Below are 25433 nucleotides of genomic sequence, written 5' to 3'. Positions count from 1 at the left end.
CTGACCTCCACCCCCCCGTGCGGTCCTCCACCCCCCGCACTGTCCTCTGCCCCCCGCCCTGTCCTCCACCCCCCAAACACCCCCCCCCACTGTCCTCCACCCCACGCCTGACCTCCACACCCCCCAAACACCCCCTCCCCACCTTGTCCTCCACCCCACGCCTGACCTCCCCACCCCCCCCAAACATCCCCTCCCCACCTGTCCTCCACCCCCACGCTGTCCTCACCCCCTGCCCTGTCCTCCGCCCCTGCCCCCTGCTCTGTCCTCAACCCCCTGCCCGTCCTCTGCCCCTCCTCCACCACCACGCACTGTCTTCCCCCCTGCCCCGTTGGTGATGGGGTGTTATGCTGTGGCCTAAATCGGGTCCCTCCCCTCTCTGTCCCCTCCCTGTCAGGCCTTTAACTGGTTGCTGTGCAACGTGATCCAGACCACCTCGCTCCACGACATCCTCTGGCACTTCGTAGCCTCCCTCACACCCTCGCCGTTCGAGCCAGAGGAAGAGGAGGACGAAGAAAACAAAGCCAACAAGGAGAACGTGGAGCAGGTGACACTGAAATGAGGATGATAATGATGATGCTTAGTGCTTTGAGTTTTGAGTTGTTTGGGCTGAGGAAGCTGGACTGGTTTGTGGTGTATTCTTGTTTATTCCGCACACTCAGTGTTGGTGTAAGTGGTGTGTGTTCTGCGCAGGAGAAGGACCTGGGCGTGTGTGTAAGTGGTGTGTGTTCTGTGCAGAGAAGGACTGGCGTGTGTGTAAGTGGTGTGTGTTCTCGCGAGAAGACCTGGGGTTGTGTAAGTGGTGTGTGTTCTGCGCAGGAGAAGGACCTGGGCGTGTGTGTAAGTGGTGTGTGTTCTGCGCAGGAGAAGGACCTGGGCGTGTGTGTAAGTGGTGTGTGTTCTGCGCAGGAGAAGGACCTGGGCGTGTGTGTAAGTGGTGTGTGTTCTGCGCAGGAGAAGGACCTGGGCGTGTGTGAGCACCCCCTCTCGGACATCGTGATCGCGGGGGAGGCGGCGCACCCCCTCCCCCACACCTTCCACCGCCTGCTGCAGACCATCTCCGACCTGATGATGTCACTGCCCAGCGGCAGCTCCCTGCAGCAGATGGCCCTCAGGTGAGCTGCCCCGCCCAGACCCCGCCTACATCACTACCTCACTGACCCCGCCCACATATCTACCTCACTGACTCTGCCGGCCTACATCTCTACCTCACTGACCCCGCCCACATCTCTACCTCACTGACCCCGCCCACATCACTACCTCACTGACCCCGCCCACATCTCTACCTCACTGACCCCGCCCACATCTCTACCTCACTGACCCCGCCCACATCACTACTCACTGACCCGCCACATCCTACCTCACTGACCCCGCCCACATCTCTACCTCACTGACCGCCCACATCCTACCTCACTGACCCCGCCCACATCTCTACTCACTGACCCCGCCCATCTCTACTCACTGACCCCGCCCACATCACTGTTCCACACTGACCCCGCCCACATCACTGTTCCACACGGGCCGCATTTGGTCACCACCTGGTTCTGCTGCAGGTGCTGGAGTCTGAAGTTCAAGCAGTCGGACCATCAGTTCCTCCACCAGAGCAACGTCTTTCACCACATCAACAACATCCTGTCCAAGTCTGACGACGGGGACAGCGAGGAGAGCTTCAACATCAGCGTGCAGTCTGGATACGAGGCCATCAGCCAGGTCTGCTCTGCTTTTAGGGGGAAATGCAGGGACTGTGCTTAAACAAGGTGGTGATTCCTACACAGTCCACCTGATATGGATGCAAATGTCCTCAAATTAAAGCTGACAGTCTGCACTTTAACCTCATGATTCATTTCACATCCCAGTGTGCTGCAGTACAGAGCCAAGACAAAGAGTGTGTCAGTGTGCGAACCCTTCTGCACTGCAGTGTGCAGGCCTGGTTTATCAGACAGCTCGGTTGACGCTGGTTCTGTGTGCAGGAGCTGTGTGTGGTGACCTGTCTGAAGGACCTCACCAGCGCGGTGGACATTAAGACGTCCAGCCGGCCCGCCATGATCGGCAGCCTGACCGACGGCTCCACCGAGACCTTCTGGGAGTCCGGCGACGAGGACAAGAACAAGACCAAGAGCATCACCATCAGCTGCGTCAAGGGCATCAGCGCCGCCTACGTGTGTGTGCACGTGGACAACTCCCGCGACATCGGGGTGAGTCTGGGATTCACCCCGCCACCCACCCACCCTCTGAGACACCGTACACTTTTAATGGTCCTTTAGAGGCTCTGATGTGAGGGTATTTCCGAACAAACTCAAGTTTGCTTTATGTCCAGAAACCAGAGGGTATTCTGAGTGTATTTCATCTCTGTCAGCTGCGTTTCACATTCTTTATTTATTTGTATTCTTTAGAAGCTGTCTTATCAAACTTTGGAGGATCATACCTGTGCATACGTTTATGTTTTAAGAGGTGAACTCAGTCAGTCTAATGAGGAGTAATTGGATGGTCACGGTTGTGGTTTAAAACACCAGAAAGGCCCTCTGTTCAGATGCATGTGGTCTAACATCTTGCTTCACCCTCCATGTTGACAGAACAAGGTGACGTCCATGACATTCCTGTGTGGGAAAGCCGTTGAGGATCTCTGCAGGATTAAACAGGTATGGCCTTTCAGATATCCACCTGACCCTAAAGAGGTCAGGCACTCAAAGCTGGCATTAAGCCTGTTCCAGTGGTATGGATCTGCTTCCTCATTTGCTGGTCAGTAAAGCTTTGAGGTTTTCCTCTGCGCAGGCGCTGAGGTCATGTGACATTTCATGTTTATGGCTTCGAGGTGAAAGCTCGGTCGTTTTACGTCAGACTCGTCGCAGCTCAAAATGGCGACCGAACGGAGGGCAGGGATCCAGCCTGGGGGATCCCGCCCACGCTAACACAGCCACGCTAACCGGATGCTTGCGCCCCCTGCAGGTGGACCTGGACTCGCGGCACATGGGCTGGGTGTCCAGCGAGCTCCCCGGGGGGGACCACCACGTGGTGAAGCTGGAGCTGAAGGGCCCGGAGAACACGCTGCGCGTGCGGCAGGTCAAGGTGCTGGGCTGGAAGGAGGGCGACAGCATCAAGATCGCCGGGCAGGTGTCGGCCAGCGTGGCCCAGCAGAAGAACTGCGAGGCCGAGACCTTGCGCGTCTTCCGCCTCATCACCTCACAGGTGAGTTCACCTGCCGCGGCTCACCTGTGCACGGGCGTTAACACCTGTACAGTCATGTCTCCACACACATTAACACCTGCACAGCTCCGTCTTGTTTTGTATCTGGTTTATTCCGGTTCCTTTCTGAAGCACTGGGTTTGTAGCAGGTTTATTTTGGGATTTTTCTGAAGCTGATTTTGGGGGGGGACTCTCTGCTCACAGGTGTTCGGGAAGCTGATCTGTGGGGACGCCGAGCCGACCCCAGAACAGGAGGAGAAGAACCTGCTGTCTTCCCCTGAAGGAGAGGACAAGGTCAGTGTGGGGGTGGAGGTGGGGTTCAGAAGTGTGGGGGTGGGGGTGGAAGTGGGTAGTGTGGGGGTGGGTGTAGGGGTGGGCAGTGTGGGGCTGGGGAAGGTGTCCCCCTCAGTCAGGGCTGGTGTGGTAAAAGGCAGATGTTGCTCTTGTGTTGGGTATAAGGTGTGATCAGTTAGATGTGCATTAGCAGTGATGGAGGTGTTTAATCGTTTGTTTATTTACAGGCTCCATCTGACGCAGACCTGAAAGAACACATGGTGGGGATCATCTTCAGCAGGAGCAAACTGACTAACCTGCAGAAACAGGTACGCTAGTGTGCACACACACACACACACACACACACACACACTCACACACACACACACACACTCACACACTATTTTGGTGCTGTAGTAAGATGCCGTAAAGATGCTGAGTCTAGCTGCTGTCCTTCCCTCCCGTTGTGTCCAGGTGTGCGCCCACATCGTCCAGGCCATCCGCATGGAGGCCACGCGTGTGCGTGAGGAGTGGGAACACGCCATCTCCAGCAAGGAGAACGCCAACTCTCAGCCCAGCGATGAGGACGCCTCCTCGGACGCGTACTGCTTCGAGCTGCTGTCCATGGTTCTGGCGCTGAGCGGCTCCAACGTGGGCCGGCAGTACCTGGCCCAGCAGCTCACCCTCCTGCAGGACCTGTTCTCCCTGCTGCACACCGCATCGCCCCGCGTGCAGAGACAGGTCAGTACTGCACCCGCGTGCAGAGACAAGTCAGTACTGCACCCGAGTGCAGAGACAGGTCAGTACTGCACCCGCGTGCAGAGACAGGTCAGTACTGCACCCGCGTGCAGAGACAGGTCAGTACTGCACCCGCTGCAGACACAGGTCAGTACTGCACCCGAGTGCAGAGACAGGTCAGTACTGCACCCGAGTGCAGAGACAGGTCAGTACTGCACCCGCGTGCAGAGACAGGTCAGTACTGCACCCGCGTGCAGAGACAGGTCAGTACTGCACCCGAGTGCAGAGACAGGTCAGTACTGCACCCGCGTGCAGAGACAGGTCAGTACTGCACCCGCGTGCAGAGACAGGTCAGTACTGCACCCGCGTGCAGAGACAGGTCAGTACTGCACCCGCGTGCAGAGACAGGTCAGTACTGCACCCGAGTGCAGAGACAGGTCAGTACTGCACCCACGTGCAGAGACAGGTCAGTGCATCGCCCCACGTGCAGAGACAGGTCAGTACTGCACCCGAGTGCAGAGACAGGTCAGTACTACACCTGCGTGCAGACACAGGTCAGTACTGCACCCGAGTGCAGAGACAGGTCAGTACTGCACCCGAGTGCAGAGACAGGTCAGTACTGCACCCGCGTGCAGAGACAGGTCAGTGGTGTCAGGCACCAGGGGTTTGTTAACTTCGGATAGTTCAGTCAACCAGATATTACTGCCGCAGAATTACCAATGAAGAGAAACATAAGGAACAGCTTTATTCCCATTTCAGTTCTGTACTCAGTACTGCACCTGAGCCCTTAGCTGTGATAGCAGGAAGAGGCAGCATTACAGACCCAGCACTGACCCCCCCCCAGGTTACCTCCCTGCTGCGGCGCGTGCTGCCCGAGGTGACCCCCGCCCGGCTGGCCAGCATCATCGGGGTGAAGGCCCTCCCCCCCGCGGACATCAGTGACATCATCCACTCCACGGAGAAGGGGGACTGGACCCGGCTGGGCGTGCTGGACATGTTCCTGGGCTGCATCGCCAAGGCACTGACCGTGCAGCTCAAAGCCAAGGGCACCAGCATCGCGGGCACAGCAGGCACTACGGCCGGCAAGGGCGTCACCACCGTCACCCTGCCCATGATCTTCAACTCCAGGTGAGCTCCGTGTGCCCGCGGGGCGGGGGGGCGACTGCACCGCCATCCCCTAAAACAACACCGCCATGTTACTACCTCTGAATCAGGGGACCTGTTAAAATGACTGGCCTAGGTCAGCTATAGACCTCTTTAAATGATCAGATATTCTTATGTTGTATTTTTTATGGTTTGAATGTATTAAAATGAGGTTTTGCCTCTTGCTGAGCCCTGTGGGCAGAGCGAGCTTGAGCGTGTGCTAATCTCTGATTGGTGGATCATGGCAGGTCCCGTCACTGCAGGTGTGTTATTGAGGGCAGAGCTGACTGTGCCAGTGTGTGTATGTATGGGTGTGTGTGTGCTGATCTGAGCTCCTTCCTTCTGCAGCTACATCAGGAGGGGGGAGAGCCACTGGTGGATGAAGGGCTCCACCCCCCCACAGATCGCTGAGATCATCATTAAGCTGGTCAAAGACATGGCTGCTGTGAGTACTGACTTCCCACTCTGCCTCAGCCCCAGAGCAGTCTGGGAAATGTAGTTTTTACTCCACTTGGCCATGAAATTGCCTCAGAGTCTGGATGCTAATTAAATAACCTGCCCACGATTAGAGTGTGATTTAAAAAAAAAAAAATGTGCCTAAATTTGTATGTGAAGTAATTGTATCACAGAAAACTGTACTCTTATCTTGAGCAGTGTGATTGGTTCAGTATGGTGTGTATGTATTTGTATGTATGTATTATTTTTAAAGAGGTCCTGCTGTGTGTTAGAGAATAAGAGGAATGTTGTTGTCCTGGTCAGGGTCACCTGTCAGAGGCCTGGTCCCGAGTGACGAAGAACGCCATCGCAGAGACCATCATCGCCCTCACCAAGATGGAGGAGGAGCATCGCGCGCCTGTGCGCTGCATCGCCACCACCAGGGTACGCGCGTGCTGCAGTCACGACCAGTGCATTATGGGAAGATTTTACAAATTACTCTTGTCAGTGATAAGTGTGTGTGTGTATGTGAGACTTTCACTCGTGTGTGTGTTTCTGACCTGTGCCTCTGTCTCGTAGCTCTGGCTGGCCCTGGCCTCCCTGTGTGTACTGGACCAGGACCACGTGGACAGACTGTCCTCCGGGCGATGGATGGGCAAGGATGGACAGCAGAAACAGATGGTAGGGAGGGATGGAGAGAGGGAGGGAGATAGAAAAGGAGAGAGGGAGAAAGATGGAAGGTGGAAAGAAGGAGAGAGGGTGGGATGGATAGAGGGAGGGAAACCAGAGCTGTGTGTGGTGGTGACATAAAATGGCCGCGGCGTCTCTACACTGTTTCACCCTCCTGCTGCCTCTGAATAGCGTTTCACTCTGAAGGGCGGCTTGTCTTCGCAAGCATTCGTGGCACTTCATTCACTCAATGTGTTTTATGATTTTATGTCTCGTATTTATTGTTTTAGAAGTGTTCAGTGTCATAAATCAGTCCTGTTTTCAGTCTTAGCAAAAACCAATTTAGCTTTGTAATACAATTCCCATTAATGCAATGCCTTCTGGGAGTTTGAGCACAGGGAAAACACTGCATATTCTCACAAAATAAAATGTTGATGATGTGCCAGTACGTGTCAGCGTGTGTCTCTGCGTGTATTTGTCCGTGACCTGGGTCTCTCTCCTCCAGCCCATGTGTGATAACCATGACGACGGAGAGACTGCAGCCATCATCCTGTGTAACATGTGTGGGAACCTGTGCACAGACTGCGACCGGTTTCTCCATCTGCACCGGCGCACCCGCTCCCACCAGAGACAGGTACACGCACACACGCACGCACGCACGCACGCACGCACACACACACATACAGGGGCGCTATATAAATGCAGTCCATTTACCATTACATACACACGCACACACGCACATACACACGCTCACACACACACACCCGCTCCCACCAGAGACAGGTACACACACACACACCAGAGACAGGTACACACACGCTCACTCCAGAAAAAGGTACACACACACACACACACACACTCTCACACACACACACACAGACCCACACCCGCTCCCACCAGAGACAGGTACACGCACACACACACACACCGCTCCACGAGACAGTACCCCACACCCAGAGATAGGTACACACAACACATATGCTCCTCAAAAGTACCCACAACACACACACACATATACTTATGCTCACACCAGAGAGAGGTCAGTGCTGTATCTACCCACCCACATACACCTGTGACCTGTAGTGCTGAAACAGACTCCATTCTCCTGTCAGTCATCTCTAGCTTGGGCTTGCCTCCTTTTAAAGGTCTTCAAAGAGGAGGAGGAGGCCATCAAGGTGGACCTTCATGAAGGCTGCGGGAGAACCAAGCTCTTCTGGCTCATGGCCCTGGCCGACTCCAAGACCATGAAGGCCATGGTGGAGTTCAGAGAGCACACGGGTAACGGGGCCACAAACCAGACTTTCATCTGCGTGACGTCCGTTATGGGGCCACAAACCAGACTGCACCTGCATGATGTTCATAATGGGGCCACAAACCAGACTGCACCTGCATGATGTTCATAATGGGGCCACAAACCAGACTGCACCTGCATGATGTTCATAATGGGGCCACAAACCAGACTTTCATCTGCGTAATAACGATGACTGACTCAGTTCATCCAGTTCTGTTAATGCATTACATGAGCTGAAGGTTTTTATTTTAGAAACATGAGCTTAAGCATATCATGGACGCATATGTACAGAAGCTCTTAACATTCTGGTTATTTTGGTGAAATTACTATTTCTGCAAAACACAGACGCCAAACACATTGCTGACCGCTATGGAGACACAATCCTACAGCGCCCTGTTTATGTAAAGCCATTCCTGCAGTTCACTGGGACCCAGTGGAAATCAAATCAAACTGGGAAATCAATGCAGAACATAGAGTTTGTGTGTCAGACAAAGTGTCAAATATGCAGGCTATTTTATAGCGTCTAAATATAGACTTGTGGGTGGCATTTGGGTGGTGTGTGATGTGCGATGTGCTAATTAAAAATCGGACCGCTTAGCAGTCGATGTGTAATCCAGCTTCAGGCCCTCGCTCGCTGTGTGGTCTGAAATATAACAGGCCCCAAACCCTAACCCCAAACCCAGGCCTTCCCACCGCAAAACCCAGCACTGCTCAGCATACTGCTGATTAATTACCTCATTATCAGCTGGAATCTTCTGTTTATGAATTATCCCAAAATAAACTGCTGCCACAGCAGTATCTCCTGAGTACAGAGTATTAATCTCTCTCCTCACATGGCCGAACAAACACTGAACTGAAAAGCCATGAAGTATGAACCAGTTTGACTTTTATTTAATTTAAAAAAAAAACATTTATTATTTTCTCATTGGTCGCATAAGGACACTATAAAAATGAGGTCAAACTGTGGTGGAATCCCTGAGAATGTTAAACTGAAGGCTCCTGGTGGAATGTGGGGACCGGCCTGGTGTGGGTTGTGCTGTGTGCTGAGCATGTGGGCTGTGTTGGGCTGTGCTGGGCTGTGGGGGCTGGTTGTGGCTATTTTGTTGCTAGTGGGCTGTGCTGGGCTTGTTTCTGGGCTGTGTGGCTGTGGTTGGCTGTGTTGTGGCTTGCGGGACTATGTTGGCTGTCTGTGGGCTGTGGGCTGTGTAGTCTGGCCTGTGCTCTCTGTGTCCTGCAGGCAAGCCGGCCTCCAGCAGCTCAGAGGCCTGCAGGTTCTGCGGCACCAGGAGCGGCACGGAGCTGTCGGCTGTGGGGAGTGTGTGCTCCGACCCCGACTGCCAGGTAGAGCACCTCCGCTGTGTGTGTATGTGTGTGTGTGTGCGCATGTAACACTGTTCTTTACCAGCCAAAGGCATTCTCCTGAGTGTGCAGTATTGCATTTCCACCTGTATTAGGCTGCAGTTTAGTAAAGCCTGAAGCAGAGGACATGCCTGTGGTTCTTACCCTGAAAGATACTGGTTTGCTTGTGACTGCATGCAGTGTGTTTGCATGGCACCGTATGGTCTGTAGAGGTTCTGTATTTCCATATGCATCAGTTTGTAGGCCGGGGCACAGGAAGTGTGTTTGCTCATGCAGTAGGTAATGGAGTTTAGGATCCCTTGGTGAACAGCACAGTGTGAGACAGTGTGAGCAGGATGTTGACAGCAGAGAGAGGCGTTTCCGTGACTCCTGTGCCCCCCCCCCCCAGGAGTATGCCAAGCTGGCCTGCAGTAAGACGCACGCGTGCGGACACCCCTGTGGGGGGGTGAAGAACGAGGACCACTGCCTGCCCTGCCTCCACGGCTGTGACCGGAGCAGCACCTGCCTGAAGCAGGACGCAGACGACATGTGCATGATCTGCTTCACAGAGGCGCTGTCCGCTGCACCCGCTGTGCAGGTCAGCCCTGCCCCCCTAACTCCTGGCCCTCCCTGCTCCTCCCCACTCCCTAACCTCCTGACCTCCTTACCTCTCCTCTCCTCCTGCCCTGACTCCTTCCCTGCGCTCCTCCTAACCTCTGCCCTTCTCTCCTCCTCCTGCTCCTCCCTACTCCTCCCCTCCCTAAACCTCTCTACTCCTCTCTGACTCTCCCTTCCCTGCGCCTCCCCTCCTTACACCTCCCCTCCCTTCTCCTTCCTACTCCTCCCATCCCTAAACCTCCCTGAGCCTCCCTAACCCTCCCTGCACCTCCATACTCCTCCCTACTCCTCCATTCACCTACCTGACCCTCCCTACAACTCCCCTCCCTGCACCTCCCTGCGTCTCCTTTCTCCTCCCTGCCCACCTTTCCTCTCCCCACCCAACTCCTGTGCAAACTAACTTTAAGCTAAGTTTAATAATGAAGTTATTGTTATTTATTAAATTAAGTTTAAGTGTGCTCTCCCTCCTCAGCTGGACTGCAGTCACGTGTTCCACCTGCAGTGCACCCGCAGGGTTCTGGAGAACCGCTGGCTGGGCCCACGCATCACCTTCGGGTTCATGTCCTGTCCCATCTGCAAGGTATGCGGCCAATACCCCTGAGACTGCACCACCTTCTGTATTATTATAATAATAATAATAATAATATACACATGAGCATGTAATACACGGGCTGCTGAAATGTAATGCCCTCCTTGTGTCTGAGCTCTTTTCTGGCGCAGTTAAATCTGACAGCTCTTTGCTAGCGTCCTGATCCCACGCCGTCTCTCCTCTCTCCGCCCCAGAATAAGATTAACCACTCAGTGATCCGGGACCTGCTGGACCCCATTAAGGAGCTGTACGAGGACGTGCGCAGGAAGGCCTTGATGAGGCTGGAGTACGAGGGGCTGCACAAGAGCGAGGCCATCACCACGCCCGGCGCGCGTTTCCACAACGACCCCGCCGGCTTCGCCATGAACCGCTACGCCTACTACGTCTGCTACAAGTGCAAGAAGGTGCGGCCGCCTGCCTCCGTTTCCGCTGTTCATTTTCTGAAGCGTAGAATTTGTTACGAAACGACTTCAATTAAAAAACTGTTGCGTGCATTCAATGTCCTGGAGCCCTGTGAGTGAGGCATGCTGGGGATTCTCTGAGCTGTGAGACGCGAGCCCTGTGGCGGCCCTGGGGCTGTCGTCACGGAAACGTGAGCCCTGTGACTCTCCTCCCTCAGGCGTATTTCGGTGGGGAGGCGCGCTGTGACGCGGAGGCGGGGCAGGGCGATGACTACGACCCCAGCGAGCTGATCTGTGGAGCGTGCTCAGACGTGTCGCGCGCACAGGTCTGTGGGGGGGGGGGGTCATCAATTATTATTAATAATAATAATAATAATAATAATAATAATAGTAATAATAATAATAATAATAATGTATTAATTATTGTCCTAACTGATATTTCTGACACCCGAAGGTACATGCGGAGTGAGTGTATGATGATGTAAGTTATGAATATGTGAGTACGAGTTGGCGGTGGGGGTTAAAGGTCACTTCCTCTGTCCTGCGGCGCAGATGTGCTCCAAACACGGCACGGACTTCCTGGAGTATAAGTGCCGCTACTGCTGCTCTGTGGCCGTGTTCTTCTGCTTCGGGACGACGCACTTCTGCAACGCCTGCCACGACGACTTCCAGAGGATGACCAGCATTCCCAAAGAGGAGCTCCCCCACTGCCCTGCCGGTACTGCCCCCCACCTACCCCTAACCCTACCCCAACCCTTACCCTAACCCCTAACCATAACCCCACTGCCCTGCCGGTACTGCCCCCCCTCTAACCCTTACCCTAACCCCCCAACCTTACCCTAACCCCCCCCTAACCAAACCATAACTCCCTAACCTAATCCCCCCCCCAGCCGTTACCCTAACCCCCCTAACCCTAACCCCCCCTAACCATAACCCCAACCCTAACCCCCCAACCTTACCTAACCCCCCAACCATAACCCCTGCCCTGCCGGTACTGCCCCCCCTCTAACCCTTACCCTAACCCTAACCCCCCCCAACCCTAACCCCACTGCCCTGCCGGTACTGCCCCCCCCCAACCCCGGTATGGGGGTTAGGGTTGGGGGGGTTAGGGTTATGGTAGCGGGGTTTGATCCCTATGACCTTGTCCCACTGAGCCAGGAACTGCTTCAGTATGCATCTACCTGTGTAAATGGATGCTGTGTAAGAATGCAGAAGCTGTGTCAGTGTCTGTGGATAAGAGTGTCTGCTGAACGCCTGTGATGTAGTGAAGCTGGTTTCCTGCTGAGGATGGGCAGGTTTAAGATGCTTTTCCTGTGGCCTCTCTTCCCTCTGCAGGTCCGAAAGGCAAGCAGCTGGAAGGGACGGAGTGTCCGCTCCACGTGGTCCACCCGCCAACGGGGGAGGAGTTTGCCTTGGGCTGCGGAGTGTGTCGAAACGCGCACACCTTTTAAACCCGCGAACGCGCAACGGCCGCGAACGCCGCCTGCGTCGCGACACGCCTCCCTGCGTCGCGACATGTCCCTCTGCGTCACGATATGCCCCCTGCCTTGGGGGGGGCGAACCACATGACGAAAAACCTCGGGATCGACCGGAGAACCAAACGGGGAGGCCTGTCTCTCGCCCCCCTCCCCTCACGCCCAAACCTGTGAGCCTTCTGGATTCAGAAGAAAAGATTAAAAAACGAAAAAAGAAAAGAAAAAAAAAAACTTGTGACGTGTTTGCATGCGGCCGCTGTAACCCTCGGCCCCCATAAGCGTTGCACAGCTGATGGCTGAAGTGTAACTGCATTGAGTTTTAAAAGAGTCTGCTCATAGAAAATGTGGATGAGCATGGAGTTTAAAAAAAAGAAAAAGAAAAAACATACTTCCAGCTTCCTAACTATGAATACAAAAAAAATAATGATATTGTTGACTTTTTTGGTAAAATCCTGTACAGTATTCTTCATCGTCGACTGCGTCATCATGGGTCAACCGAAAAGAGAGCGATGAGGATGATTAAAGGAGGCTGATGAGAATGTTATGTTCAGACGGAAAATAGCGTACGATTTATCTAATCTTGTATATAATGATGGTATCCAAAATAGGTGTATTCCGAAGTTGCTACTTTACACTTCAGTTTGATAATTCTGGGTTATGTTTTGAGCCTGAACTTTTAATGAAGTGCAATATTGGGCGTCCCCTCTCTTGCAGCAGTAAAGATATGGAATGTATATGTCAATAAAATCACTGTACATTTTTATACGGTGATTAAAAATGGCTGTCGTGTTCCCCTGCTACCTGTCACCTCGCCCCTGTACTCCCAGCCGTGTTGACGAGTCTAATGTGCGCAGTGTCTAAAAGCTGATTGTGTACAAAATCCTGTTTTCAGCTCCTCGGTGTCCTTACGGGAGGTGTTCTGTATTTTTAGGGGGGAAAAAGAAAGGGTGAGTATAATATAATGCAGGGGGGTGAGGGGGGGGGGGCAGTCCTCACACCAAAAAAATCTGAGATTGTGGATTGGTCTTGTGTTTCTCTCTCTAGACATGATGTTCTGACTGAGAATAGGGGGAGTAGACCAGTGTGAGGAAGTGAAGATTGGCACGGGTTTTTTTTTTTGGGTAGGGAGAGAGGGGGGGGGTTGTGTGGGGGTGGGGTGTGGAATACAGCTGCTGTTGAAATTATTAATTCTTGTAAATCTGCTCTGTAATATCTGCGGTGGATGGAGTTGAATGGTAATAAACCAGGTCTGTTTCACAAGGTACATTACCAACAGACTCCTGAGCATCATTTTGAAGGACATTTTCACCATTTCACATCTGCAACTTGACGACAGCAGGAAGGATGAAGAAGCTTAGAGGCTGGGTGGAGAAGGGAGAAGCTTAGAGGCTGGATGGAGAAGCTTAGAGGCAGGGTGGAGAAGCTTAGAGGCTGGGTGGAGAAGCTTAGAGGCTGGGTGGAGAAGCTTAGGGACTGGATGGAGAAGCTTAGAGGCTGGGTGGAGAAGCTTAGAGGCTGGGTGGAGAAGCTTAGGGACTGGATGGAGAAGCTTAGGGACTGGGTGGAGAAGCTTAGAGGCAGGGTGGAGAAGCTTAGGGGCTGGATGGAGAAGCTTAGAGGCTGGGTGGAGAAGCTTAGGGACTGGATGGAGAAGCTTAGAGGCAGGGTGGAGAAGCTTAGAGGATGGGTGGAGAAGCTTAGAGGCAGGGTGGAGAAGCTTAGAGGCTGGGTGGAGAAGCTTAGAGGCAGGGTGGAGAAGCTTAGGGACTGGATGGAGAAGCTTAGAGGCTGGATGGTGTTTGTGGGGTGAGGTTTTGAAAGCCCTTAGGACTGCAACACTGCACTAAATGGCCTTTTGGTTTTACTTGATGCAAACAACAGTTTGGCAGTACATTATTGTGTGATGGTGCAACAGTGCACAGATTATTATCATAAATTGCTTTATTCTGACTATGTCTTTGCTGTGAATATCCTTAAGTGCTTCATCAGTATTGATACTGGTATATGACCCGAGGAAAAGCCAATCATTTTGCCATTCAAAGTTTGTGATGCAATACTCGACTTGACCTACATTTTGAGATAAATGTTTTGTCATCTAAAGCCTTGAAGTTAAAAAACTTGTCACACGTTATTGAATCAATATTCTGTACAAAAAAATATTACCATATGTTATACTCCTGGTTAAAATAGCAGTGTGGAACTTTTTAATTGATACTTTTTAAATGGCAAATTATAGTTTTTTTTTTAAAAAATTTTAAGTAAAATAGTTGCGTTGAATGTTTTTGTTAGCAAATGTACAGTGTAATCCACCTAAAAACCTACATGCCTATAATATGAAAGTCGTGAACCAATGACGTTACACACCAGAATAAATTGTTGTCTCTGCACGTCCTGAAAACGTTAAATGCTGCAAACGCTATGCATTTGCAAGCTGGACTTTTGCAGCTGTCAGACTAGGTAAGTTCAGGTACAGTAACAATTAGCGAAGGGAAAAACTACCCCAGAGGGAAAAGCTGCTGCGGTCGAGGAAGTGGGGAGATCTTGGACATAAGTCTGTTATAGCTGCTCCACCTCTCTTCAAACATGTAGGTCCGACATAACTTTAACCCAAATTATGCAGTTCCACTTGGACTTTATAATTTCATGCTCATTAAAAATATTTCCCGAAATATTTCCAGAATTATCGGGTGTCGCCCACGTCTCGCCTCACGACTCCGCCTGCAGGATTCACAGGGTACATGCAGCTTGCTCTCACCCATAATGCACCGCTTCGGCCACACGAAAACAACACATCGCCATTTTCAGCGAGCAGGCAGCCTCCAATCTGCGCAACATAGAAGGAAATGGGTCACTAGCCAGATCGTGCGAGAGACGGACTGTTTCCCTGCAAAAAAAAGCGAATTCTGATTTTGTCGAGTGTCTTTAGTTGTATTTCACATCGTTTGAGAGCCTAATGCGTGTAATCGGCTGGCCTGCTCGGATGCGGTTTTCTAGTTGTGCAGGCCCAGGTTGATGTGAAAGTGATCGCCTTTTTCCCAAGACAAGACTGTAAACATAACAAACCAGGTAAGCTGGAGAGGGGCGGGCAAGCTTTTCAAGTAGCACAGTGCAATATAAGCCTATTTTTTACTATACGGCTAAAATTGCAAGTATGCATTGTTTATATACATATATATTATTTTGTGCGTCAATGCCTTTTACTGCTGTTGTGTGGAGGTTGCTTGGTTTTATGGGTTACACTACACTTACACGTCTGTTTGGATCTGGCCTGCTGATTCGGTTTGCCCATTTAGATAAGCCAGCTAGCAGGCCAACAGCGTCGCTTAAATTAGTTAATGCGTTGTGTAGACCTGGTAAAATATGTATACAAAGCAGTATTTGCGTTTTTGTGATGAAAACCCAAATACCAGCCAGATATATCGCTGTCAAACTGTTTGATACCCCTGCCTCCAGAAATGAATCATGGCTTAAAATGAATCATAGCGGCGAGGCGAGCCAGGACCCTTTCTGGAAAGACCGTCGTGTACTTGGTGTAGGCTGCTAGGTAGGCGTTGGCCTAGTTATGTGTTGTCTCGGGTTGTTTGTGCCGCAATAAAAAAAAAAGTGGTAACAACTATCAGTTATTCTGCAAAATTTCAGAGCTGAATTAAATCGCTGTTGGCTGAGTTACTTGAGACGTTGGTTCTCTGTTAGCTAGCCTGCTTGCTTGCTTGCTTGTCAGTAACGACAGGCATTTAGGTCAGGAATGCATCATTCAACGGGGTGTGTGTTTGCGTCCATGTTTTTGTAAAAATAAAAAAGTTAATTATCCTGTTACTCGCAGCCGCTTAAATACCGAGTCGGGAATTATTTTATAACCGAATTGAACGTAGTGACATCTAAATCTTTCTTTTGGTTGTTAGATAGGAGGCTAACGTTAGTCCCGGTATTTTCAATGGTATGGGTTAGCGTGTTAGCTGCAGCAGCTAGCAACGCATCATACCTTGCGACGTGAATTCCTGATGTTCAGTTAAGTAGTCAGCAAATATGTTTATGCGTGTCTAGTCATCTTGACATTGCCAATATTTTCATTGGTAAACCGGAAGTATAGTTGACTTGGTAGGCTACGCTTACTGCTTATACATTAGTCATATGTGTCACTCGTTCACCTTTTTAACTGTAAAATGAATATAAAATGTATACCGATGTTCGCTTCGGCGTGTCAGGTATGTTTTTTTGATGTTCTGTAGTCTGTGCATTATTCCGGATTTTGTGTGATATATGTGTAATCGTTGGTACTATTGGATATAAGTCGCACGTAACGTATTTGGTGGATATGAAGACGATAATACGGACGATGATTTTTTAGAAGCGATGCTCATTTTTGCACGTAACGCCCGCAGAATGAAGAGGGGTCTAAAACCGGATGGGGGAGACAGCGGTTCCACCAGCGGAGTGTTGGCGGAGCCCTGCAAGAGAGGCCGACTCCTGGAGGAGGAGGACCCGGAGGACGTGGGCTTGAACTGGGGCTGCCTGCCGCAGGAGATCCTGCTGCACATATTCCAGTACCTGCCGCTGCTGGACCGGGCGTACGCCTCGCAGGTGTGCCGCGGCTGGAACCACGCCTTCCACATGCCCGAGCTGTGGAGGTGCTTCGAGTTCGAGCTCAACCAGCCGGCCAGTTCCTACCTGAAGGCCACCCACCCCGACCTGATCAAGCAGATCATTAAGCGGCACTCCAACCACCTGCAGTATGTCAGCTTTAAGGTGAGGACCCCCCTCCCCGCACACACCTTTACCACACATCCTTTCTCACAGTCACCCTGTGGCCGATTACGAAGTTGCGTTTCGTCGGAAGACGTGTGGCTTCAGCCTTAGGGTAAAACTCCACCCTCCTACTACAACAGTAGTTTTCCTCTTGACTGCATACCACCACTTCAGAGTCCAATGAGAAAAAGGGTGTCCAGTGTTATCTGGAAGAGAGCCAGTGTGGGTGCAGGCTTTTGTTTTAGCCCTGCACTAAGACACCGGATTTAACAATTTAACTAATCATGGTCTACAATCAAGACCTTGATAAGCAGCATCAGGTGCCTTAGGGCTGGGTTAAAACAAAAACATGCACCCACACCAGCCTGTTTGGATGAGATCGCACACCCCCTGCCTGAGGGGAAGTTGGGGGTTGCGTATGTTCAGGATCATTACATGAAAACCAAAGAGGGGCATCTTCAGCCGTGTGTGTGCACAATGGTGAGAGGAGTCAAATGCATTGCTCTTATCCAGAGCAATCCACAAGGTCATTTTCCATAAGCTGCTTTCTGTGCGAAGGCTGGAGTCTGCCCTTGTAGTAAATCCAGCCTTTTGGTCTTGGCCATCCTGTGACAGCGTGTTTAAAAGTGTTCCCTTCTCTACAGTCTCTTGGCTCTGAGCCGTGGGCCCTGATGCTCATGCTCACTTTCTGTGTGTGTGTTAACGCGTGCGTGTGTGTGTGTGTGTTAACGCGTGTGTGTGCGCGTGTGCGATGCGTGTGCGTTCACATATGTGTCTTTCCCCTCCAGGTGGACAGCAGTACCGAATCCGCAGAGGCGGCCTGTGACATCCTGTCCCAGCTGGTCAACTGTTCCCTCAAGACCCTTGGGCTCATTTCCACCGCCAGGCCCAGCTTCATGGAGCTACCAAAGGTGCCCGGCCAAGTTTCTCTGCTCCTCCGTCATCACAGAGTTAGATAACAGTGTCGTCCATCTGGCGATTACAAATTAACTCCTTATTTATTTATTTCCCCGGCAGTCTCACTTCATCTCGGCCCTGACGGTGGTGTTTGTGAACTCCAAGTCGCTCTCGTCCCTGAAGATCGACGACACGCCCGTGGACGACCCCTCCCTCAAGGTCCTGGTGGCCAACAACAGCGACACCCTGAAGCTGCTGAAGATGAGCAGCTGCCCCCACGTCTCCCCCGCAGGTACGGGGCGGGAGACCCGGGGGCGGCCCGCAGAGTCCCCATGGTTACGCTGGGCTCGCAGTCCAGACGAGCACCAGCAGCGGGAAGCATGACATCACATTACAGGCATTTAGCGGACGCTCTTATCCAGAGCAACTTGCACAACATTTTACACAGCATTTACACAGCGTCCATTTATACAGCTGGATATCTGCCATAAATTCAGACTGAGAGAAGGTGGCCTCCTTAAATGGGATGCAAAGGGGTTGGGTTGGGATGACTTGTGTGTTCCCACTGTGCACTTTGTTCTGTCGTCATGTGATGGATGTCCTTCTGCAGGAAATGTGAAAGGAAGCTGTTAGACTAGCTGCAGGACACAGAGTTAGGGCCCTTTGTGGCTCCTCTGCAATCGCACTCTCACAGACTGTAGGGGAAAGGCTCATAGGGGTTCCTCCTGGTACATTACAGTTTATCTTTACCTATTGATACATGGGATCGCCAGTGGGGGATTGGCTCCCCCTCAATATTTGAGTTCCTCCCGAGATTTCCCAACGGGGAGTTTTTTCAAACCACTGTTTTTTTTTTATCCACACAGGGGAAATTTTTTTTTTTTTACCTCTCCAACTGGATTTTTCAGGCTCGGTCTTGCCTAATATTTAATATTTCCCATTTCTGTGAAGTGTTTCTGTGACAGTGTCTTGTTTAAAAAAAAAAAAAAAAAAAGCTGCCCCAGTGTTGCCATGCTGCGCTGCTCATTGGCTGTTCCTGGCTCACTGTTGCCATGCCGTGCTGCTCATTGGCTATTCCTGGATCACTGTCACTGTGCTGTTCCTGGCTCACTGTTGCCATGCTGTGCTGCTCATTGGCCGGTCCTGGATCACTGTCGCTGTGCTGTGCTGTTCCTGGCTCACTGTTGCCATGCTGTGCTGCTGATTGGCTGGTCCTGGATCACTGTCGCTGTGCTGTTCGTGGCTCACTGTTGCCGTGCTGTGCTGCTCATTGGCTGGTCCTGGATCACTGTCGCTGTGCTGTGCTGTTCCTGGCTCACTGTTGCAATGCTGTGATTGCTGCTCATTGGCTGTTCCTGGCTCACTGTTCGTTGGCTGTTCCTGCCTCACTGTTCCCACGCTGTGCCGCAGGTATCCTGTGTGTGGCGGATCAGTGCCACGGGCTGCGGGAGCTGGCGCTGAACTACCACCTGCTGAGCGACGAGCTGCTGCTGGCGCTGTCCTCGGAGAAGCACGTGCACCTGGAGCACCTGCGCATCGACGTGGTGAGCGAGAACCCCGGGCAGACGCACTTCCACGCCATCAAGAAGAGCAGCTGGGACGCCATGGTGCGCCACTCGCCCAAGTTCAACCTGGTCATGTACTTCTTCCTGTACGAGGACGAGTTCGGGCCCTTCTTCCGCTACGAGATCCCCGTCACGCACCTGTACTTCGGGCGCTCGGTGAGCAAGGACGTGCTGGGGCGCGTGGGCATGACGTGCCCGCGGCTGGTGGAGCTGGTGGTGTGCGCCAACGGGCTGCGCCCGCTGGACGAGGAGCTGATCCGCATCGCCGAGCGCTGCCAGCAGCTGTCGGCCATCGGCCTGGGCGAGTGCGAGGTGTCCTGCAGCGCCTTCGTCGAGTTCGTCAAGATGTGCGGCCGCCGCCTGTCCCAGCTGTCCATCATGGAGGAGGTGCTCATCCCCGACCACAAGTACGGCCTGGACGAGATCCACTGGGAGGTGTCCAAGCACCTGGGCCGCGTCTGGTTCCCCGACATGATGCCCACTTGGTAAAGTCGCCACCCGCCCATACCAATGCCCATAACTGCCCGCACCAAATTTCCCAGTCCCATCCCCATTTCCCACCTCAAGAAACTGGCCGATTCTTGTTTTTTTTTTTGGCACTTGTGAAAAAGACAGTTGCAGAGACCCCCGAGGAATGAAGGCAGTGTGTTGATAGTCGAGTCCGCGGCCTCTCGCTGGCCGGGTGCACTCTCACCCACTTCTGACAAACCTGACAGTGAGGTGTGTTTATATACCATTTAGAAACTCTTTAGTGCTCACCTCTTCATGTTGTGGATTTAAAAAGGGGGTACGAGTCAGATGAAGGCACCCCAAAGATGTTTTGCGTGAAAGCCCAGTTCTACCACAGGAAGTGGACTGTGGCTCAAGGAAGGAACTCTATTTCAGAAACAGAGACTTGGGAGAGCATCGTTTCCTTTTGAGGATCTCGCCACATCACAGTATAAATAATGGTCTTTAAAGGTGTCACTGGGCTCGTTTAAATACGTGAGAGTTTTAAACCAAGCCGGCCGTTCGAATGACAATCGTGTACGACTTACAAATTTGAGTGAATTTTGTTGACGCAACTTTTAGTTTCATGTTCATTGTATAGATTGTGTATAGAAGATTTCTTTATTATTGAAGTGAGGGCTTAGTGAGATTGTAAAATATTTTTCCTGGGGGGGGGTGGGGGGGGCGGTGTTCAGTGGAGGATGAGAGGATGACTATTCCAGGCATCTCGTTTCCCTGTGAAGGTGAGAGGATGAACGAAGCTGGTGCAGCCTGATCTTCAATTTCTGCTCAACAGATGTCTTGTTTCCTGCAGTTACTTTTTTTTTCGGGGGTGTGTTGGGTCCCCCCTCAGCGCGAGCTTAGAGCACTGGTGCTGCGTGCCATTGGCTGGAGCGCCGGAGTTAAGCTCCGCCCTCCTCAGCTGGTCCTGTAAGATGAGCCCTGAGTGTGACCTCACGTCAGCACCACATGTCAGCAAAATATTCCCCAAATTCTCATCTCGTCAGAGAGTGAATGGCAGTCACCAGGGATGGAGTATAAGATGATTTTAACAGAAGTGGGTTTTGAGGAAAGATCTTGTAATTGTAATTGTAAGCCAGTGTCTTTGTTAATGAACTGCTTTACAAACACTCCTCTGTATTTTAAATTATGTCTGAAGACGATAGAAAATTCACTTCTGCTCCACAACCTCCTTGAGGTTTAAAGCAGGGTCAATATCAGTTGTAGGTTGAATTAAATTACTTTTAGTTGATTTCCAGTTTGGGAATGGAATGAAGGAGGTGTGGAGTTAGTGATTATTTTGGAATTGTAGGTTTTGGGAATTGGAATGAAGGAAGAGTTTTAAAGCAAATGGAGGTGATGCTAACGGTGTCACACGGGCCCACATTTGGCAGGGCACTGCTTTGGGTGGTTGAAAATGAGCGGGGGTTCAGGCTTGCCCCTGCTTACCAATTAAAACCAAATGTTTTATAAGGTCTCAGAAAACGCTGACTTAAAAAACCAATCCAAACTTGGATACTATAAAAAAAAGAAGCCTTTTCACATTCCTTTGTTGCCATGACAACTGTGTGAAAATGTGGATGTTCCCAAATATCCAAAAATCCTTAAGATTCTGTATTGCAGTGAGTGAACTGGAGCAAATTTAAAACGTGTTGTGAAATCACATAATTCTTGATTTATAATTTAGGTGTAACTGTTGGGTCAGTGCGGTTGATGGGAATCGAGTTGCTCTGGAATAGAATGACTCTGTCGGGGGGGGGGGGGGGAGGTGGACATTTGGTTACTGAAACAGCTCTGTTGAAATATTTCCACTAATAATTTATCTTTTATACAGGAATAAACCTTTGGTTTGACTTTTCTTTCTCATTTAATCATATTTGGTTATTGTAATTTATTGACGTAAAAAACTGCTTTTGCATTAATGGGTGGTTTAATGATTGTTTTGTGTAAAACAAAAAAAACATTTTTAAAAAAAAAGTTGCAGTGTCTGAGCAAAGAGTTTCATTGTAGACGTGACTGCATCTAAAAAAACAGTTTTGGTAGCTCTGAAGGGTTTTCAGTTAAATGTGGAGCCATTTATTGAGTTATTCTTTGTACAGACATTCTTCACTTTGCGGTTAATCCTAATTCAGATCTTTATCCTAATTAAAATATCCTCATATAGCTAGCCGCCATCCCCTGGCTATAGGCTGCATTATTTTTAAATGGGAGTTTGAAACATGTTGTGATGCAGTGCTATGATTATGGCTAAACGTTTAGGTAGCGCTAATGTCAGGAAGGCTAACCCATTACTGCAGTGCTGGAAACTGCTAGCTGCCTTGGCAGTAGGGAACGGGCAACAAACTGGATTGGTAGAGGTCTTTGAACTCAACTTGCTCCTGAAGTATATATCTTTGGTGACTTGCACACACACACACACACACACCCACCTCCAGTTGTTACTGTGTTCCCATCAATCCTATTCTTTGTGAATCATACTAATATTCAAATGAAAATTGAGGAGAATATGGACTTGCAGTTTTTAGCATTGCTTCCCTCCAGCACTTTATATAGAATGTGTATTTCCTTACTGTATATAGTACTCAGATGGACCGCTTCGTCTCTCAGATGCTCTCCAGTTTCCCTGCAATACGTAGAGAGTAATGTCTGCTGGTATTAAAGTTGCTCTGTTTTTTTCCTGTTGTGACTTCTCACACTTCAGTTTCAGTATGGCGAACGCTTCGTGTGTTTTATTATCGAGTAGTGTTGTGTCCTGAATCAGACCGCCAATGTTGTGGAAATGCTTTTTTTGGAATAAATTTTTGTGAATGTAAACGGCTTGTTTTTTTTCCCCCCAGTTCTTCCACACAATGCCTGTTTCAGTGCCGAATAATTTGATATGACTGTGAGGCAGTGAGTCAGGAAGAGAGGCGAGTCCAGCGCTGTGTTTATTCTTATTTGTAAGTCAGTTAGCACACAGAATGAGAACACATTTGCTTTATCGTCTGCATACATTCTATACATTCTTCAATTGCTTTACTCTTCCCTGCAGAAAATAATCTTGCAATGCCACAGATCAGTATTTAACGGAGATGCAGTACGAGAAACCCCTCAATGATCTCGTACACACGAAATGTTTACAGATGTGTATCGAGCCGCTGCACACAGTGTATTTTTTGTGCAGCGGTGTAAAGTTAACGGATTGTGAAGCAGTATTATTCTCAGCCCCGCCATGCTCACCAGTTAAGTGCAAATGCACAACAGGGTCTGAGTTTCTCTCAGCGCTCAATCACAAAGGGCGATCTGTGGGACATGAAGCCACCAGTGTCTTCTAGCATGTGGAAATAACCTGCTTTACATTCTCACATTACTCTGAGTAATTACTTCTTTTTTTTTAAATCCAGGCAAGAATTTTGATTACAGCTTTGTGAAAAAAGTTTCAGTCTTTCCATGTGAATTTTTACTTGCTTAACAATGCAGCTTTTTGCCCTGGTCACATCCAAGATTTCCACGACCATTTGACCAGTTATGGCAAAGGAATCTCCTCATAGGTGATTCTGACATAAGGGGGCTTCATGGGTAAGTGCCAATACTCAAAGTTGTAGAAGAGGTAAAAGGTCTTCTCTAACACCACGTTCTCAAAGATGTGCAGGAGGCTGAGGACAAGCTCCTGGGGCGACTGGTGTGGTTGGAATGAGCTGTAGAAGGCCCTGATGCTGGCGGCCAGCTCTTTCATGGAGGACCGTCCGAAGATGGAGCTGTCATTCCCCAGGTAGCTGGGCTCTCCGCTGAACAGGTAGATCTTTGTGTAGTTGGTTTGGGCGCTGCTGGTGAGACTCACCCCCATCTCGGCCAGCTTCCTGTATGTGCGATGCACAAACTGCGAGCAGTCATAGGAATCGAACCACACCGTGGAGTTTGGGCTGGGGTCGGCTCGCACGGTCCACGTCTCGTAGAAGATCCCCGTGTCATTGTCCTTCTGAACCCACTGGGCCATTTCATTGAACTGTGCACCTGGGACAAAAAAAAAAACACCCAAAATTTAGTTTACACTGAATTTCCCAACTGATGTACTGACATTATTTGTATGCTTTTCATTCACTGAAAAAAAAAATGCTTGGTCTTACCTGTCATCTTCCCAATTTTCTCCAGGGTTCCATTTTGCATCCAGTGAACGTCGTCGATGCCTTCGAAAAAGCAGGCAGCTCCTTGATTGCACCAGAAGGGGGCGCTGACATCTGGTCGCAAGTGAGGGAAGGTGCAGTTTCCCAGTTGGAAGAGTTCGTACCACTCCATCGTGTAATTTCTCCCGGTGTCAAAGCTTCTGAACCCAATGGCGTCGTGCATAATGTGCTGCAATCAAACGCAAACGCGCAGTGTTAGGGAGAAAATCGTCAAACTACAAACCGACTGCAATTGCAGGCTGAGCGAACGCGTCATGAATATACTTACAATTTTCCCGAGGAGGTCTCCATACTTAAATTCCCATACGGGAGCTTGAAGTCGAAACACTTCAATCACATCCGTATTTTTCATGTAAGGAATACGACCATCCCGGTCTCCGGTCGGGCAGAACGGGTACAAAGCTTGACAGTATGGATCCGTTCCGGGACGATGATCAAATCGCCTTACAGTACAAAATCACACAGTTAGCCGAAGCTAAGACTCGCATCTCCAACATGAGTGCAATCTTTAATTTCGCGAAGAATATATGGTTTGAACAAGCGTACCTGCTAACTTACTGTACTAGCAAGTCAGAACCGTTAACTGTGCTAAAGTTACCATCCAGAAAGATCCTGTGATCCGGATATGCTTGTGACCTATAAAATAACTTGCCTCATGCTTTAACATTTGAAATTTGGCGTATTATCGTAACATACGAGCTAAGAAGCGTAATGCAAAGTTCAGCGACAAAGAACCTAAATCTAAATTAGCAATCGCTGTTCCGCTTTTCATTTTGTAGTTTAGCTACAGGATGCTAGCTCGATATTTGCAAAGCTACCTGTAGGGCACTGGCCATGTCTGCTGTCCGTTGACGCCTCTGGAAAGTGCACCTTCCTGAAAACAGTACAAAAGCGCAAAGCACAGTATAAATGTCCCGTGTTTCATCTTTACGCACTACTGAAAACCTGCCTGTAGCCAGGCAGACACATTTCCAACTGTTTACTTCCTTGTTTTAAGACTACAAGTCACATGGTAGACTGTTAAAGTGTTTCCGTTGCGAGTTGCGTTCACTTCTTGGCACACGATTGGGCGCTCTTTGTCACGTGGGAGTGTTTATACCAATCAAAGGAGAGTGCGCGTTATACAGCTTAGCTACATGCTTTCTGTCACAAGATATGCGCTCATTATACATCAGGTGACATAAGGTCAGATGACACTCAACCGAAATGAATGACCGTGCCACAAACTATTTAGCAGTAGACACAACGTTGAGGTTTAAAAAGTAAAATTTGAAGTTCACGTATTCGTATTAATGTTAAAAATTAAAATCCCCTTTCATTTCAGTTGTTAAGTAGGCTAAACAGCAAGTTCAGCGAGAAATCATCTGTTTCCAACGCTTTCGGGTCAATAGACTGCTCTGTGTCCGTACTTGCTATAGGACGA

General features: G+C 50.3%; 3 protein-coding genes and 1 long non-coding RNA gene across 14 annotated transcripts in view; 2 read left to right on the top strand and 2 right to left on the bottom strand.

Moving 5' to 3' along the window:
- Window positions 1-13419, top strand: part of mycbp2 (MYC binding protein 2) — a 104766-nt gene extending 91347 nt beyond the window's left edge. For all 11 annotated transcript variants that reach the window (XM_064311761.1, XM_064311757.1, XM_064311758.1 and 8 more), the window contains 22 exons: window positions 395-544; window positions 952-1112; window positions 1551-1707; window positions 1968-2192; window positions 2571-2636; window positions 2944-3183; window positions 3385-3474; window positions 3702-3782; window positions 3928-4194; window positions 5036-5319; window positions 5683-5779; window positions 6094-6213; window positions 6349-6450; window positions 6944-7072; window positions 7584-7716; window positions 8967-9070; window positions 9477-9665; window positions 10158-10265; window positions 10469-10678; window positions 10894-11001; window positions 11228-11393; window positions 12011-13419. In XM_064311761.1, the coding sequence (XP_064167831.1) occupies window positions 395-544; window positions 952-1112; window positions 1551-1707; window positions 1968-2192; window positions 2571-2636; window positions 2944-3183; window positions 3385-3474; window positions 3702-3782; window positions 3928-4194; window positions 5036-5319; window positions 5683-5779; window positions 6094-6213; window positions 6349-6450; window positions 6944-7072; window positions 7584-7716; window positions 8967-9070; window positions 9477-9665; window positions 10158-10265; window positions 10469-10678; window positions 10894-11001; window positions 11228-11393; window positions 12011-12126 (3303 nt within the window). In that variant the 3' untranslated portion in view covers window positions 12127-13419. The remainder of the gene's footprint in view (window positions 1-394; window positions 545-951; window positions 1113-1550; window positions 1708-1967; window positions 2193-2570; window positions 2637-2943; window positions 3184-3384; window positions 3475-3701; window positions 3783-3927; window positions 4195-5035; window positions 5320-5682; window positions 5780-6093; window positions 6214-6348; window positions 6451-6943; window positions 7073-7583; window positions 7717-8966; window positions 9071-9476; window positions 9666-10157; window positions 10266-10468; window positions 10679-10893; window positions 11002-11227; window positions 11394-12010) is intronic.
- A 1498-nt stretch (window positions 13420-14917) lies between these two features.
- Window positions 14918-22661, top strand: fbxl3a (F-box and leucine-rich repeat protein 3a). Its single transcript, XM_064311768.1, has 5 exons — window positions 14918-15216; window positions 16533-16896; window positions 17685-17807; window positions 17914-18085; window positions 19204-22661. The coding sequence occupies exons 2-5, from the start codon at window positions 16534-16536 to the stop codon at window positions 19845-19847; spliced, it is 1302 nt and encodes a 433-aa protein (XP_064167838.1). The 5' UTR covers window positions 14918-15216; window position 16533; the 3' UTR covers window positions 19848-22661.
- LOC135241412 (uncharacterized) lies at window positions 18782-19303 on the bottom strand. Its single transcript, XR_010325992.1, has 2 exons — window positions 19178-19303; window positions 18782-18833 (listed from the first exon to the last, which is right to left on the bottom strand). It is a non-coding gene; the product is annotated as an uncharacterized LOC135241412 (long non-coding RNA).
- Window positions 21820-25026, bottom strand: cln5 (CLN5 intracellular trafficking protein). Its single transcript, XM_064311769.1, has 4 exons — window positions 24829-25026; window positions 24279-24453; window positions 23954-24179; window positions 21820-23840 (listed from the first exon to the last, which is right to left on the bottom strand). Exons 1-4 carry the CDS (start codon window positions 24933-24935, stop codon window positions 23353-23355), a joined length of 996 nt encoding a protein of 331 aa, XP_064167839.1. The 5' UTR covers window positions 24936-25026; the 3' UTR covers window positions 21820-23352.
- Window positions 25027-25433: the final 407 nt, after the last annotated feature.

The sequence above is a fragment of the Anguilla rostrata genome, chromosome 15, assembly GCF_018555375.3.
Source record: "Anguilla rostrata isolate EN2019 chromosome 15, ASM1855537v3, whole genome shotgun sequence".
NCBI classification, from domain to species: Eukaryota; Metazoa; Chordata; class Actinopteri; order Anguilliformes; family Anguillidae; genus Anguilla; species Anguilla rostrata.
This window is presented reverse-complemented; position numbering and strand designations above follow the sequence as displayed.

What these genes read in the sequence shown, in the direction of transcription:
- fbxl3a (XM_064311768.1), top strand. Translation starts at nt 16,534, where the DNA reads ATGAAGAGGGGTCTAAAACCGGATGGGGGAGACAGCGGTTCCACCAGC. An exon ending in TGCAGTATGTCAGCTTTAAG is followed by an intron (nt 16,897 to 17,684) that starts GTGAGGACCCCC and finishes TTTCCCCTCCAG; the next exon opens with GTGGACAGCAGTACCGAATC. An exon ending in CCCCCACGTCTCCCCCGCAG is followed by an intron (nt 18,086 to 19,203) that starts GTACGGGGCGGG and finishes GCTGTGCCGCAG; the next exon opens with GTATCCTGTGTGTGGCGGAT.
- cln5 (XM_064311769.1), bottom strand. Translation starts at nt 24,935, where the DNA reads ATGAAACACGGGACATTTATACTGTGCTTTGCGCTTTTGTACTGTTTT. An exon ending in GAGACCTCCTCGGGAAAATT is followed by an intron (nt 24,180 to 24,278) that starts GTAAGTATATTC and finishes GTTTGATTGCAG; the next exon opens with CACATTATGCACGACGCCAT. An exon ending in GAAAATTGGGAAGATGACAG is followed by an intron (nt 23,841 to 23,953) that starts GTAAGACCAAGC and finishes TTTTTGTCCCAG; the next exon opens with GTGCACAGTTCAATGAAATG.